The sequence below is a fragment of the Schistocerca nitens genome, chromosome 7 (genome assembly GCF_023898315.1).
Source record: "Schistocerca nitens isolate TAMUIC-IGC-003100 chromosome 7, iqSchNite1.1, whole genome shotgun sequence".
Lineage (NCBI taxonomy): Eukaryota > Metazoa > Arthropoda > Insecta > Orthoptera > Acrididae > Schistocerca > Schistocerca nitens.
This window is the reverse complement of record NC_064620.1, coordinates 64,443,037-64,459,403: the sequence shown is the minus strand read 5'-3', so window position 1 is coordinate 64,459,403 and position 16,367 is coordinate 64,443,037. Positions and strand designations below refer to the sequence as shown.

Here is a 16,367-nt window from a genome sequence, read left to right as displayed (position 1 = left end):
GTTTCGAGAGGTTGTGGCACCAGATACCTATGCACAGGTCACACAGTTCCTGTAATTTACAGATGGCTGGATCATGCAGCTGGCGCCCGATAGCATCCCAATTGGGTTTTATTCGTCTGTGGTGTGCTGCACATTTTGAGCAGCCGTTAGCCTGGACAATGGCATATGTGGACACGACTATCGACCAGATTTAGTGATCAATTGGTTTCATCCGACCAGGCACACTAACCCATTGATCCACAGTCCAATGTCTATGATTGTGTGCCCACTGTAATCATAACTGACGATGTTGTTGGGTCAACATGAGAACACACAGGGGTTCTCTGCTGCGAAACACCATGTTCAACACTGTGCACTGAATGGTGTGCTCCAAAACATTTGTGCTTGTGCCAGCACTGTACTCTGTCATCAGATCTGCCACAAATCACCATCTATCCTGCTTTAGAGAACGAGCAAGCCTCCAATCCTTGCATTCGGCGATGAGGTATGCCCGTCCAACTTCTTGTTGCCTACTCATCGTTTCAACATTCTTCAACCACTTTCCATAGACGCTCAAGATAGTATCACGGGAACAGCTTCACCATTTCCAAGATGCTTGCTCTCAGGAACTGGGCCACAACAATCTGGCTTACGCCAAAGTCAATTAAGTTGATGAATTTCCTCATTTGCACCACTTATCATCGCTAGAATGTATCCCCATTTGTCTCTGGTTCACTCATATACTTCTTTTACTGGATCACGTGCACCCAGTGCCATCATGCATCACACAAACTCGCAATGGGCAGAGGTCTTAATGTTTTGGTTCATCAGCTTAGACGAAAGTTGTGCCTCAAAATGTGAAAACAACAAATTACTTAATAGACACTTCATTTCAGAATGGTCGATGCTCTGGTGCCATGCCAATCACGGGCCACTGAACTGGCTGTATAAGATACAAGCTGTATAAGGCAATGAACACCTCAGCAAGGAAACTAAGATCTTACAACAAAGAAAGGCTTATGTTTGTTTGCTAGCTAAAGTTAAAAAGTTGGTTTAATGTGGATACATTTAATATGGCAGTTGTTTTGGTGGCAGATGTTTTGAACTGTGGTTGCATCAAATACTGATACAGGACATGATGATCTCTCCTCGTTACCAAAAATGCCAACCTCAGTAAGCAATTGCATGATAGCCATTACTGAATGCTTTGTGCTGTATATTACTCATTGTTCTCTCTTCTCATTGGGAATGAGTGAAGAGACTAATTCTGGTCCATCAAGGAGTCCGATTATGACCCTCAGAATATCACAAGGGATCGGCAATCCTTATGACCAAGAGTCAGTTCGGGTTCCACAGACACGCAGGACATGGGTGTGGGCTCCTGCGCTGCGAGAGGTAGGCAGAATCTGTTTCCTCAGTGCTACTCTCCCCTCTGGCCATCATAATTCTGGTTTGTTTATGCTTGTGGCTGGCACCCAGTTCATAGTGTCCACCCTGTAGAGCCCAGGAGGCAAAACTAGTCAATGTATTCTGACCACACCAGAACTCTTCCCCCACTGTGCGAACAGTTTTTTTTTTCCTTCTTTCTTTCTTTTCTACCTCTACGGTAAGAACCCTGTCAGCATTGAAGTGTGGGTCACACAGCTGTGAATGTCCACAAAAGGTCAAAATTAATATTCTGCACATTTTGTTATTGAATTGGGTGGGAAAAGAGAAATAATGCTGAGCAACATATTAAACCAGATAAGTACTCAGTTCACCAGCAAAATAAATGGTGCTGTTTCTCAAATGAAAATCATTTGCCGAGAGCTTAAACAGGGCCAAAAGAAGAAAACATGCAAAAGCCATATTAGATGAAAAAAACTGTTGAAGGTTTACAAAGACAAACATTCCAGTCAAAATGCTCCCCAACATCACTTTCTTTTGACATTCAATTTCAAATAGCATCACAACCTATTAAATTTGCACATCTAGCCATTAACAACAACAACAACAGCAATAAAGGATGAAAATTTCACCAAATATGTATGCAAATTCCACCAAAAGTATACGCTACATTTTCGGGTTCATAGTAACAACACAATCCCAGAACAAGGATGCTGAAAATAAAACTTCAATCTTCTCGTAAATCGTGCTGTCACATGTTTAAATAATTCTCACTGTAAGTCTTCCCACATCAGCACTGAGTTTTATATATGTCACATTTTCTCAGGCCTAGGTTACCTTTGACTTAATATAACAGATTCCTCAATTTTGCCAGTGGATAAAACACACTTTACGTCTTATCTCTTCAGAATCCTTTTGATTCCCGATGATGTCTCCACATCTTATTTACATCCCTAGATTGAACTTACTTTGACAAAAATTCATTACAAACCTATTTTTCCGATTAACTTGTACTCAGTGTACAAAACCACCAAAACATTACATATTTCACATTGATTGCCAAACTTATTCAATATACTAGTGCTAACAGACACCATTTCATAATCACAGGGAAAAAGATCAGTGGGCTGATTACAAAAATTTGCAATTTAAATAATTAAATAACAGAAAATACCTTTATTAATACAATCACTTGCAGTGGGTAGTTTCTGCTGCATCTCTGATACACTGTTTTTCTTTGTAGGTGACAACTGCGGTAGGGGAGGAGGAGTTGGTGGGACTGATACATGCTGCCTTTCCTGAAAGCAAGAAAGATAGATAGCATTATTTTAAAATGGGCTGTAGGTGATATAAAAAGGTAAATGAAGTGACATTACGTTACCAGTATCACAGAGATGGAATAGCTGGGCTGTACTTATCCACAAGAGACAAAAATTCAGTACTGTTTCTCTCTCTCTCTCTCTCTCTCACTCACTCACTCACTCACACACACACACACACACACACACACACACACACACACACACACACACACACACACACACACACAGTGGGGGGGGGCTGTTTGAATATTTGAATCAACAGAACTGGTATTTTGTCTCCTGGTGCTAAACATTGACTAGCCATTTAGTCTAATTGTGATTTTATACTTTTGTCAATTAAATCTTCTTTTTCCTACAGGTGTTGTGAATGTATCTGACACTACACAGTCAAAGTCATTAAATTTAAGCCCTGAACAACAGAAAAACAATTTTAACAAGCTAAAGAAGATAAACTTTGTATAAAATGTTATCAGATTGCTCAATGAAAAAAAAGTAGCTGTGGGAAAAAATAGGTGCAAAATGGGTGGAGCAGGAAGGGAAGGGAGCATGCTGGGAGGTTGTGGCAGAATGGGGCAGGTTAGCTGGCACGATGGTGCTAGAGGAAAATCAAGTGAAAGGAAGAAATAAAGGAGGTAGCAGGAAAGTAGGTAGATGTGAACAGAACTGAGCTGATGTTACTATATTTGGTGACTAACATGGCGCAAATTCAAACAGTATAGTAAACATGAAACACTCTGATATATTAAAGCATGTAATCCTTTAAATTTAGTAAGCTCAGAAACTAGAGTAACAAACATATGTGCCACTAGAATAGATTGTATATAATCAGCAGAAATATTATAGATAATGTACATTATGGTAGTTTAGATTTTCATTATTATTGTATGGTGATAAGCGTACACAAATCCAACCACGCCATAAATAACAAAAAGTGTTCTGCAGAAACAAAATCTGCACAGATCTAACAGTAACATATTTAAATACAAACTAATTAAGAAATGGAATTTTGTGTACTAGATGTGAAAGGGTCTGACAACGAATAGAATTATTTCTATTCTACCCTGTCAAGATATGATTATTAATGCCCTTTCAGAGAAATCCAGAATTGCCGAAAACAAAGTAATTCTAGACAAACTTGCATCTAGTCTGATTAGATTCCTAGCTTAGTGCCTTCTTCACAAAATATAAAATGGCTATCTAGATTCTCAGCATGGTTTTAAAATGATCTGAGCATGACCACAGCAGTTTCCCAATTCTTTCAGAACTGTACTGTCTGCTGGATTGGACAAATAGATTGCAGGTATACATTTAGACCACATGAAAGCTTTGATTCAATAAACCATGAGTTACTTCAGGGGGGAGTGCGGGGGAGGGGGTAGAATTGAAGTCCTAATTTATTGGGAATCCATTCTTGCAGCTTCTAAGCATATACCTGTTGAATCTTATCCAATTTACTTGACTGCCAAAAAAATTATATGATAAGATTATAAAAGTTCAGTATAGTTTTGCAATAGTAATTTACAATCCTTTGCCACTCTCTCTGCCTTCCATACATGATGTTAACTAATATGTGGGAAGTCTCTGAGGAATGGGTAGGAGACTTCGTTCCTGCTTCATTCTTGTTTTTTTTTTTTTTTTTTTTTTTTTTTTTTTTTTTTTTTTTTTTTTTTTTTTTCCAAATTGCCAGTTTGATTCTACATGTAATTTTTCCTTTTCCAACTGGTTAAATGAAATGCTCAAAATATCTACCATTAGCCTTAACAAGCTTACAAATGCCACTTCATAGACTTTCTTACTCACTCCCACATTATGGGTGTCTGGTGCATGTACTGAAATCCTCCTTGGACATATTGGTGAAGAATGTCAACATTTGCAATAGGCCTTTAATACAATATGTTCTTTAAAAGCCTCAAAAAATAAAAATCCAATGGACTGAGGTCAGATCATTTAGGCAAAGATGATGCTGTCCAATGACCTACTCGTTTATTTTGGAAACACTGATTTAAAACTGTTCTTGCTTGCAGAGCAAAATAACATTGTGCCGCATTGTGCATAAGTGTAGTGGAATATCTTCCAGCAAAACACTGAAATGCTTTCCATTCTGTATGATGCTCCAGTCATCTTTCCGTAGAAAACAAAAGGTCCAATTAAACTCTCCAATTGTGCCAGCCAATACATTATTGCTAAGCTGTTGCTGATGTCTTTTTTTCCAAAACTGTGAAAGGATTCTTATCTGCCCATACATGAGTGTTGTGAAAATTCTGCACTACATTCCTGGTATCCATGTACAAAAAGCTTTACTAGATCAACAATCTGTCTCAATAATATATAATATGTTGCACTATCTGAAAATGAAATGCATTAAGTAATTACCCTTTTAACACTTTCCACACAGTCATGTGACTCACATTCTCAGTTTCTGTTATTTCTCTGGTTCTGCTGAGATTTGTGCCCTTAATATGATGAAGTAATTGAGTTACTAAACAAAGTGTTCTAACACTATTTGGTCTTCTGCAATAAGATGATGTTTTCTTGCAAGAGCCTGTCTCTTCAAGTCTTCTTTGAAAGGTGTTATTGTTTGGTAAATGTCTAATGGGAAGTCTTTCAGCATACAATCTCCTGGCTTTAGCTGCACTGCAATTTGCAAATCCATGTATCAAGTGCATGTTGCGATGTGCTATTGGAATACATTTTAGGCAGATATGTACAGCATACACTAATACACTAAGAATATGGCTGAGTGGGCATCTTCACAGCAGGGCAACATCACTCTCAAAGTTATCTTTCATAAACGTCAATTCATTACTAAAAAACTGAACTGCGTTACTCATTAAAACATTATTTCACAGCAGATTTATCAGAAGTTAAAGCCAATCGTATTAAATTGTAATAGTAAACTTTATGTTATAGGTGTAGTGAAATGAGAAAGTGAATCAATCATATTACTATTGCTTAAATAAAAATGTTTTGGTTAGAAAAGTTTAGATGGGACATTGAAGAAAAATAAGAAATAGTTTTATCATTTAGTTTTATAATTATTCAGTTATCAATGTTAGAATTGAAATTCGGAGTTGGAATTAAAATCCATGGAGAAGAAATAAAAACTTTGAGGTTCGCCGATGACATTGTAATTCCGTCAGACAGCAAAGGACCTGGAAGAGCAGCTGATCGGAATGGACCGTGTCTTGAAAGGAGGATAGAAGATGAACATCAACAAAAGCAAAATGAGAATAATGGGATGTAGTCAAATCAAATCAGGTGATGCTGCGGGAATTAGATTAGGAAATGAGACACTTAAAGTAGTAAATGAGTTCTGCTATTTGGGGAGCAAAATAACTGATGATGGTCGAAGTAGAAAGTGTATAAAATGTAGACTGGCAATGGCGAGGAAAGGGTTTCTGAACAAGAGAAATTTGTTAACATTGAGTATAGATTTAAGTGTCAGGAAGTCGTTTCTGAAAGTATTTGCACGGAGTGTAGCCATGTATGGAAGTGAAACGTGGACGACAAATAGTTTGGACAAGAAGAGACTAGAAGATTTCGAAATGTGGTACTACAGAAGAATGCTGAAGATTAGATGGGTAGATCACATAACTAATGAGGAGGTATTGAATGGAATTGGGGAGAAGAGAAATTTGTGGCACAACTTGACACGAAGAAGGGATCGCTTGGTAGGACATATTCTGAGGCATCAAGGGATGACCAATTTAGTACTGGAGGGCAGCGTGGAGAGTAAAAATCGTAGAGGGAGACCAAGAGAGGAATACACTAAGCAAATTCAGAAGGATGTAGGTTGCAGTAGGTACTGGTAGATGAAGAACCTTGCACAGGATAGAGTAGCAAGGAGAGCTGCATCAAACCAGTCTCTGGACAGAAGACCACAACAACAACAACAACAACAACAACAACAAGATGTTAGAATCAGACAGGAGCTACCGTAAGGTGCATATTTCCCTTCACAAACACTGACATGTTAAATTTTTCACCAGACAAGAAGGCCCGTTTATGAAAGAAAATGTCTTTGCCCACAGAAGAAAAGTCTGTTAAACTGCAACACTTGAAGACATAGGGGATTATATTTAATAAATAAATTTACTAAAATCTGTTCCCAATAAATGCCGCATAGTTGGATAATTCTTTTAGTTTCATATCCAGCCACATTTTGACTAGACTCTGGGCTTTAGTTTTTACAGCTGGGTGACTACTAGGCTTCTCTTTAGATTGAATGACAGACATAAAAAAAGTCTTCCTCTTTGTCTTCGTTGTTGCTGCTTGCGCCACTGTCACTTAAAGTATCTTTGCCCTTTGAACTTTCAGCGGCTTCGTGTATCAAAGCCTCTACTACAACATTTTCCATTCATTTTCTTACTATTTCCCCTCGACTGTTGTAATACATTTCTAGCCATGTTAACTGGACCTTTGGATGATAATCCGCAGCAAGTTTACTATGCATTGGTCCACACTAACTTGAGACACACTGTTCCCAATTGCTGCAGTGCCAAAAGATTCTCCAATGCTTCTCTGTCATATTCTTTTAACCAGATTATAGCTACTGACTCTGCTGTCAATATCTGAATGCCCAAGATTGATATTTGTTTATGGATTCCCTCGACCACACTCTGCCCTCACTGTTTCTTCACGTTGCACATATCGCGATTCATGTGCTTTCCTTATATGTTGTTTGAAATTGTTAAGGCTTGAAGGGTGAGCTCTAACTGATGAATATATATATATATATATATATATATATATAAAGAAAGATGATGAGACTTACCAAACAAAAGCGCTGGCAGGTCGATAGACACACAAACAAACACAAATATACACACAAAATTCAAGCTTTCGCAACAAACTGTTGCCTCATCAGGAAAGAGGGAAGGAGAGGGAAAGACGAAAGGATGTGGGTTTTAAGGGAGAGGGTAAGGAGTCATTCCAATCCCGGGAGCGGAAAGACTTACCTTAGGGGGAAAAAAAGGACAGGTATACACTCGCGCACACACACACATATCCATCCACACATACAGACACAAGCAGCCTAGGTCTTCGTGGCAAACGAATCTGCTCCAGTCCGGAATCCCTGAACCATTACGCCAACAACCTGACAACAGCTTTCGTATCTCGCAACTACCCTCCCGACCTGGTACAGAAGCAAATAACCAGAGCCACTTCCTCATCTCCTCGAACCCAGAATCCCCCACAGAAGAACCACAAAAGTGCCCCACTTGTGACAGGATACTTTCTGGGACTGGACCAGACTCTGAATGTGGCTCTCCAGCAGAGATACGACTTCCTCAAATCCTGCCCTGAAATGAGATCCATCCTTCATGAAATCCTCCACACTCTACCAAGAGTGTCTTTCCGCCGTCCACCTAACCTTCGTAACCTGTTAGTTCATCCCTATGAAATCCCCAAACCACCTTCCCTACCCTCTGGCTCCTATCCTTGTAACCGCCCCCGGTGTAAAATCTGTCCTATGCACCCTCCCACCACCACCACCTACTCCAGTCCTGTAACCCGGAAGGTGTACACGATCAAAGGCAGAGCCACATGTGAAAAACCAAGCGAGGTGGCGCAGTGGTTAGCACACTGGACTCGCATTCGGAAGGACGACGGTTCAATCCCGCGTCCGGCCATCCTGATTTAGGTTTTCCGTGATTTTCCTAAATCGCTCCAGGCAAATGCCGGGATGATCCTTTGAAAGGGCACGGCCGACTTCCTTTCCCATCCTTCCCTAACCCTATGAGACCGATAACCTCGCTGTTTGGTCTCTTCCCCCAAACAACCAACCAACCACATGTGAAAGCATCCACGTGATTTACCAACTGACCAGCAACAAACTGCCCATTCGCATGAATGGACACAGGCAGACAGTGTTTGTTGGTAATGAGGATCACCCTGTGGCTAAACATGCCTTGGTGCACGGCCAGCACATCTTGGCACAGTGTTACACCGTCCGGGTTATCTGGATACTTCCCACTGACATCAACCTACCAGAACTCCGGAGATGGAGACTTGCCGTTCAGTATATCCTCTCTTCCCATTACCCACCAGGCCTCAATCTCCGCTAATTTCAAGTTGCCGCCACTCATACCTCACCTGTCATTCAACAACATCTTTGCCTCTGCACTTCCGCCTCGACTGACACATCTGCCCAAACTCTTTGTCTTTAAATATGTCTGCTTGTGTCTGTATATGTGTGGATGGATATGTGCATGTGTGCGAGTGTATACCCGTCCTTTTTTCCCCCTAAGGTAAGTCTTTCCGCTCCCGTGATTGGAATGAATCCTTTCCCTCTCCTTCCCTCTTTCCTGACGAAGCAACCATCGGTTGCGAAAGCTAGAATTTCGTGTGTATGTTTGTGTTTGTTTGTGTGTCTATCGACCTGCCAGCACTTTCATTTGGTAAGTCACATCATCTTTATATATATATATATATATATATATATATATATATATATATATATATATATATATATATATATATATATATATATATATATATATATATATATATATATATATATATATATATATATATATATATATGGACCTCCACCTCAAAAAACCTCAGCCTCCTCTCATTGCACACCAACCCAGTCTCTCCCATCTACTCAATCTCCCACTCCCAGCTCCACTCCTTCCAAAACCTCAAAATTCCAATCAACACAACCTGGAACCACAACACCCAAATTCAGAAGTTAACCTTTCCTCCAAACCTCTCTCCCAATCCGAAACCTCTGTCCTATCCAAAGGCCTCACCTTCAGCCCCACTCCCAGATTCAACCAAACAGCCCTCGTCAAAGATTTACTGTCCTACACTCGCACTCTCTGCTGGAAATATCACTTTGCCACGAAGAAAAATGATCCTAATCCTACTCCTAATTATCCAACTCCCCAAGACACCATCCAAATTGAACCCTGCCTGGAACAGTTCCGTCCTCCGTCGCAGCGGGACCCACCTCCTCTTCCTCAAAATCACCCACTCCAAACCTTCCAGGAATTTCTGACTTCCAGCCTTGCATCTCAATCCTTCTTAAAAAACCTTAATCCTACTCCCAACATCACCACTGCTGAAGCCCAGGCTATCTGTGATCTGAAGGCTGACCGATCCATCGTCATTCTTCTGGCGGACAAGGGTTCCACGACCGTGGTACTTGATCGTCGGGAGTATGTGGCTGAGGGACTGCGTCAGCTTTCAGACAACACCACATACAAAGTTTGCCAAGGTAACCCCATTCCCGATGTCCAGGCGGAGCTTCAAGGAATCCTCAGAACCTTAGGCCCCTTGCAAAACCTTTCACCTGACTCCATCAACCTCCTGACCCCACCGACACCCCGCATCCCTACCTTCTACCTTCTTCCTAAAATCCACAAACCCAATCATCCCGGCTGCCCCATTGTAGCTGGTTACCAAGCCCCCACAGAACGTATCTCTGTCTACGTAGATCAACACCTTCAACCCATTACATGCAGTCTCCCATCCTTCATCAAAGACACCAACCACTTTCTCGAACGCCTGGAATCCCTACACAGTCTGTTACCCCCGGAAACCATCCTTGTAACCATTGATGCCACTTCCTTATACACAAATATTCCGCACATCCAGGGCCTCGCTGCGATGGAGCACTTCCTTTCACGCCGATCACCTGCCACCCTACCTAAAACCTCTTTCCTCATTTCCTTAGCCAGCTTCATCCTGACCCACAACTTCTTCACTTTTGAAGGCCAGACATACCAACAATTAAAGGGAACAGCCATGGGTACCAGGATGGCCCCCTCGTACGCCAACCTATTCATGGGTCGCTTAGAGGAAGCCTTCTTGGTTACCCAGGCCTGCCAACCCATAGTTTGGTACAGATTTATTGATGACATCTTCATGATCTGGACTCACAGTGAAGAAGAACTTTAGAATTTCCTCTCCAACCTCAACTCCTTTGGTTCCATCAGATTCACCTGGGCCTACTCCAAATCTGATGCCACTTTCCTTGATGTTGACCTCCACCTGTCCAATGGCCAGCTTCACACGTCCGTCCACATCAAACCCACCAACAAGCAACAGTACTTCCATTATGACAGCTGCCACCCATTCCACATCAAATAGTCCCTTCCCTACAGCCTACCGTATTTACTCGAATCTAAGCCGCACTCGAATCTAAGCCGCACCTGAAAAATGAGACTCGAAATAAAGGAAAAAATAATTTCCCGAATCTAAGCCGCAGCTGAAATTTGAGACTCGAAATTCAAGGGGAGAGAAAAGTTTTAGGCCGCACCTCCAAATCAAAACAAAGTAGGTCCATTGTAATATGAGACACAATTTAGTTCGAATGAATGACGATACAGCTACAGTAGTTTGGTTCGAGCCGTAAGCTTAGCAGTTAAGCTTTACCAGGTAGCCATTGCTATGCGTCAGGTGCTCCGTCCTTATTCATGCGGGTACCCTTCGTTTTTCACGTGCTTCGTCTGGTTTGAATTGATTGCTAATTTTTCCCAGATCTGATAATTGCCGTTCTCTTTGTTATAGGTGTTTTCGTCACTCTAAGCTGAAAATGCATTACTCTACTGTGTCATGCATTGTTTGTCGCATTCCGATAATGAATGTTCACGACCTGTCGCCGCTCGCGGCATGGTTTGCTTTTGTGCGTGCTACCGCCGCTTACAATAAAAAAAAAAAAGAGAGAGTAATTGTCTCAGTAGCGAAACAATGGCAAGAGACTGCTATTTGTTGTTATTTACACTGCTGCTTTCTTTGATAATGATCAACAAGAACCAAATAATAAACTGCGTATCATAGATGATGTTCTGAACGAGAGTTTAGCGAAAATTTTTCTCCGTTTGAAAATCTTTGCAGACACCTCTTTAGTACATTATTTTCTGCACAGAAATTAGAGTCATCTTAGATTTAAAAATCTAGTCAATTGCCGTGCTTCATTTCTGACTGTATCACTATTAGGCATAAGAATAATACGAATATGAACATGACATATGTGTATACTTCCGCGTTTGTGTTGTCTCACTCTAGTTTCGTAGTTTATTAGGCATACAGGATTTAAATGAGATAGCAGCAAACACGAAAGAATACATGGCAAAATGTTTATATTCGTATTATTCTTATGGTGAAGAGAATACTGCATGTGATCCAGAATTCACAAAAGTTTCCATTAGCAACCATCTCTTCTCACAGGTAGAAAAAAAATCAGAACGTAGAATTGGCCATACTGATAAACATCGCAAAAGGTCTTGCCAGTCGGATTTTCGTAGTACATTGAAAAGCTGCTACATTCGAAGATGAACAATACGGAATTTGTATTTACTTTGTTGGATAATGTATGAAAATGCAGTGGTCGAAATTCGGGGCGGAGAAAAAAGCTCGTCTTCCACCTTTTTTTTTTTTTTTTTTTTATTTATTTACTGACGCAGAGGTTTTGGCGCCAGTATTTATCTTTGTGCCTGTAAAGCATGCCTGTGTAGCGCTACATATATTCGACGGCAGAAGTTAGTTGTGGCGGCACTTACCAACATATTTCAGAACTTCCGCTTACTTTGCACTCGATTCTAAGCCGCAGGCGGTTTTTTGGATTACAAAAACCAGAAAAAAAGTGCGGCTTAGATTCGAGTAAATACGGTAGGTCTTCGTGGCAAACGAATCTGCTCCAGTCCGGAATCCCTGAACCATTACGCCAACAACCTGACAACAGCTTTCGCGTCTCGCAACTACCCTCCCGACCTGGTACAGAAGCAAATAACCAGAGCCACTTCCTCATCTCCTCGAACCCAGAATCCCCCACAGAAGAACCACAAAAGTGCCCCACTTGTGACAGGATACTTTCCGGGACTGGACCAGACTCTGAATGTGGCTCTCCAGCAGAGATACGACTTCCTCAAATCCTGCCCTGAAATGAGATCCATCCTTCATGAAATCCTCCCCACTCCACCAAGAGTGTCTTTCCGCCGTCCACCTAACCTTCGTAACCTGTTAGTTCATCCCTATGAAATCCCCAAACCACCTTCCCTACCCTCTGGCTCCTATCCTTGTAACCACCGCCCCCGGTGTAAAACCTGTCCCATGCACCCTCCCACCACCACCTACTCCAGTCCTGTAACCCGGAAGGTGTACACGATCAAAGGCAGAGCCACATGTGAAAGCACCCACGTGATTTACCAACTGACCTGCCTACACTGTGATGCATTCTATGTGGGAATGACCAGCAACAAACTGTCCATTCACATGAATGGACACAGGCAGACAGTGTTTGTTGGTAATGAGGATCACCCTGTGGCTAAACATGCCTTTGTGCACGGCCAGCACATCTTGGCACAGTGTTACACCGTCCGGGTTATCTGGATACTTCCCACCAACACCAACCTATCCGAACTCCGGAGATGGGAACTTGCTCTTCAGTATATCCTCCCTTCCCGTTACCCACCAGGCCTCAATCTCCGCTAATTTCAAATTGAGGCCACTCATACCTCACCTGTCATTCAACATCATCTTTGCCTCTTCACTTCCGCCTCGACTGACATCTCTGCCCAAACTCTTTGTATTTAAATATGTCTGCTTGTGTCTGTATATGTGTGGATGGACATGTGTGTGTATGCGAGTGTATACCTGTCCTTTTTTCCCCCTAAGGTAAGTCTTTCCGCTCCCGGGATTGGAATGACTCCTTACCCTCTCCCTTAAAACCCACATCCTTTCGTCTTTCCCTCTCCTTCCCCTCTTTCCTGATGAGGCAACAGTTTGTTGCGAAAGCTTGAATTTTGTGTGTGTGTGTGTGTGTGTGTGTGTGTGTGTGTGTGTGTGTGTGTGTGTCTGTCTATCGACCTGCCAGCACTTTCGTTCGGTAAGTCACATCATCTTAACATAATCATTGAAATGTGGCCATGGATTGTCATCAGTTGTACAGCTGGAATCCAATTCCCTGATTTAGTTTCCACAGTCAATTCACTAACAAAAAATAGTTCTTAATGCAAATTCTGTACAGAAACAACAATAAACAGCCAACATGTAGTTATTCTCGCTCACATTTTATTGTTTACATCAAATAGGGCTCACCCCAGCGTAGGCACACAATTATATGACCCGAAATGGGCAGAACGTGATTTCTGCACACGGCACAACATCGTTTTTGTCATAAATAGTAGGTACTGAATTAACTTAAAAGTTAATCTATTACTCAAAAAGTTAACATTGTTAGTCAATGATTAAAGTTCTTGTGCACAGCTATGGGTGTTGTGCACATTACTGCAAGTCAGACACATCATGTAACTCTCCAGCTGAGATCACAAACACACTCTAGTTCAGTGGTGCTCATCTGTAAATAGCCAATTCAATTTCTGTTGTGGGTAGAATAGCTCTACAAAAGAGATTTGTTTATTTGCTAGAAACATGGCAACTGAGATAAACTAAGAAGGCTTTGACTTACACTTCCCAAAACAAATTACATCTGAAAAGAGAGAGAGAGAGAGAGAGAGAGAGAGAGAGAGAGAGAGAGAGAGAGAGAGAAACCCCACCTGCAAAACGAAGCTGGTAATATGAAAACAAAGAGATGTGCAGCAAACATGTAACCACAAAAAAGGGTCTGTAACTAAGAAAATAAATAGTACTATATGTATATATGAACTCTTCTGCCTCTTTTCAAGTCCTCTACTCATTCCCAACAGTTTCCCACATATTAGTTAACATCCTGCATTTTAACAACCTCTTAACTCCCACATAATAAGTTGTGCATATGAAACCTCAAACTTATTCTATGGTAAAGAGTGCAAGAAATTACAACTTTTGCCACCAGTGATGTAACAGAATTATAAATTCTTCAGTGATCAGGACCGCAAGGTGAATGTCACAGCATCTCAATTACTCCAATTTAGAACAGGCAGTTCTCACCACACCAATGCAAATAATGTATGTAACATCTCAATAACAGCAACTGAGAGCTATAAATTTCTGGGTACGTATGTTAATGAAACCTATAGTGGATAAAGCACATTAATTTTGTATTTGGAAAACCCAGTAGTCGTTTACAACACCTTAGCCAGCACAAAGTCAATTACTAGCCAACTTGAAAACTAGTGCGCTAAGGAATGATCTGCCCCCTTTGTAACTATGGGGCCGAATTTTGGCGCTGTGTAACTGATTTTGTGTAAAAAGAATACGACTGTTACAGAAAAGGGCAATAAGAAACACAGGATATGCCATACACAATCTTAATAAATTAACAATCTCTAAACAATATATAAGGGGAACAATTAAAATAAACTTAAAATGTTTTCTGATAGAAAAATGTTTATACAAATTCAATGGATTTTAAGGCACAACTTTCTGTATGAGCCGGCAGCATATCAACTGCACAGTAATAAATGTATAAAACAGATATAAGATGCAACAATTGTTTTATGCAACATATTCTGCAATTATAACTACTGTTAAAATATTATTTCCGAAGTTTGCAGCAGCCATCATTTTGATAGCTCCATGCAAAGAAAATGTAAATAAATAAAATGACACTAAATCTTAAGTAAACTGCTTTACATCATTAACAGTCTTTTATTCAGGTACTTACTAAGTTACTATTTGACTGGGCGTCGTTAGGAGTAAATCTGGAATCTAATACTACAGATCCAATCTGTTTATTTCTGTTCCAGCGATTCTGTAACATCTCTAGTTCTTTCTGTCTTTCAGAAGGGACATTCTGAAGAACTGAACTTCCTTTGCCATTAATAGCTCCAGTTTCAAAAAGCTGCTTGCTGGCCAGTACTTTGTTCTGGGGTATATCTAAAATAAATGTGTAGTATGAATATATAGGATCAGAAGAACAGAGAATACCACAATAATTAAAATTTTGGTAAAATATTTACTTAATGTATTGCAGATGTAATGTATAATTACCATTTTTTATTGGAGATAACTTTGGCTGTTCTACTGGCTTCTGAACAATTCCAAAATTTCCTAGCCTTGTCCATTGTGTTGCACAGCTGGAATTTTCAGGTGAAAATTTCTTGCTGGTTATTGAATCCTGTTGTGTTTTATTTAAGTATTTTGTAGGAACAGCCATTGAAAAAGCAGTTTTGGGAATGAGGGCTTGACCCTTATTCTTCTCAAACAGAGCAAGGCGCTCAGCTACTGACAGTTCAATTGGATCCTTTGTCAACTGCTTCTCAGGGCTTCCAGACTCAAAAACTGCTGCTTTATGTAGAACAGAACCCTTCTTGGGAGACATTTGTGCATGATTAGAAACACTCTTTAACTCTATTTTTGACACCTCAACTTTCTGAGGACTGTGTCCCTGTTTCCAAAACATTGATGGTTTTTCACGGGGGCTAATAACCTTGGCAGAATTACAAAGCTGCGACACACCCATTACTGGGCTGCGAGTTACTTTTGCATTTGTCACCGAAACAGATTTTTTTGGACTAATTTCACTGGGCTCTTGTTTCTCCTTGATGTCACTGAGGACAGCTGAAGCTTTTGTTGCTGGCTTCATAGAAGTGCTCTTCCCATCCTGTGAAGAATGTTTGGAAAAATCATACACTAGTCTAGAATTAGAGACAGTGCGTTCAAATCCTTGAGCTTCCTGCAAAATGAGATGGAGGAAGAAGTCTCTGTAACCTAATATTAAAGATATTATACCTAATATTTATAAACTCAGTATAGAATTACATCTATTTTATTAACAATATCTGAATG

General features: G+C 40.6%; 1 protein-coding gene across 5 annotated transcripts in view; it reads right to left on the bottom strand.

Moving 5' to 3' along the window:
- Positions 1 to 16,367, bottom strand: part of LOC126195017 (anillin-like) — a 171,166-nt gene that overhangs the window by 117,350 nt on the left and 37,449 nt on the right. For 3 of the 5 annotated variants that reach the window (XM_049933446.1, XM_049933447.1, XM_049933449.1), the window contains 3 exons: positions 15,570 to 16,254; positions 15,244 to 15,455; positions 2,540 to 2,663 (listed from right to left, as the gene is read on the bottom strand). In XM_049933446.1, coding sequence (XP_049789403.1) covers positions 2,540 to 2,663; positions 15,244 to 15,455; positions 15,570 to 16,254 — 1,021 coding nt within the window. The remainder of the gene's footprint in view (positions 1 to 2,539; positions 2,664 to 15,243; positions 15,456 to 15,569; positions 16,255 to 16,367) is intronic. The other 2 variants (XM_049933448.1, XM_049933450.1) reach the window with 1 other exon arrangement.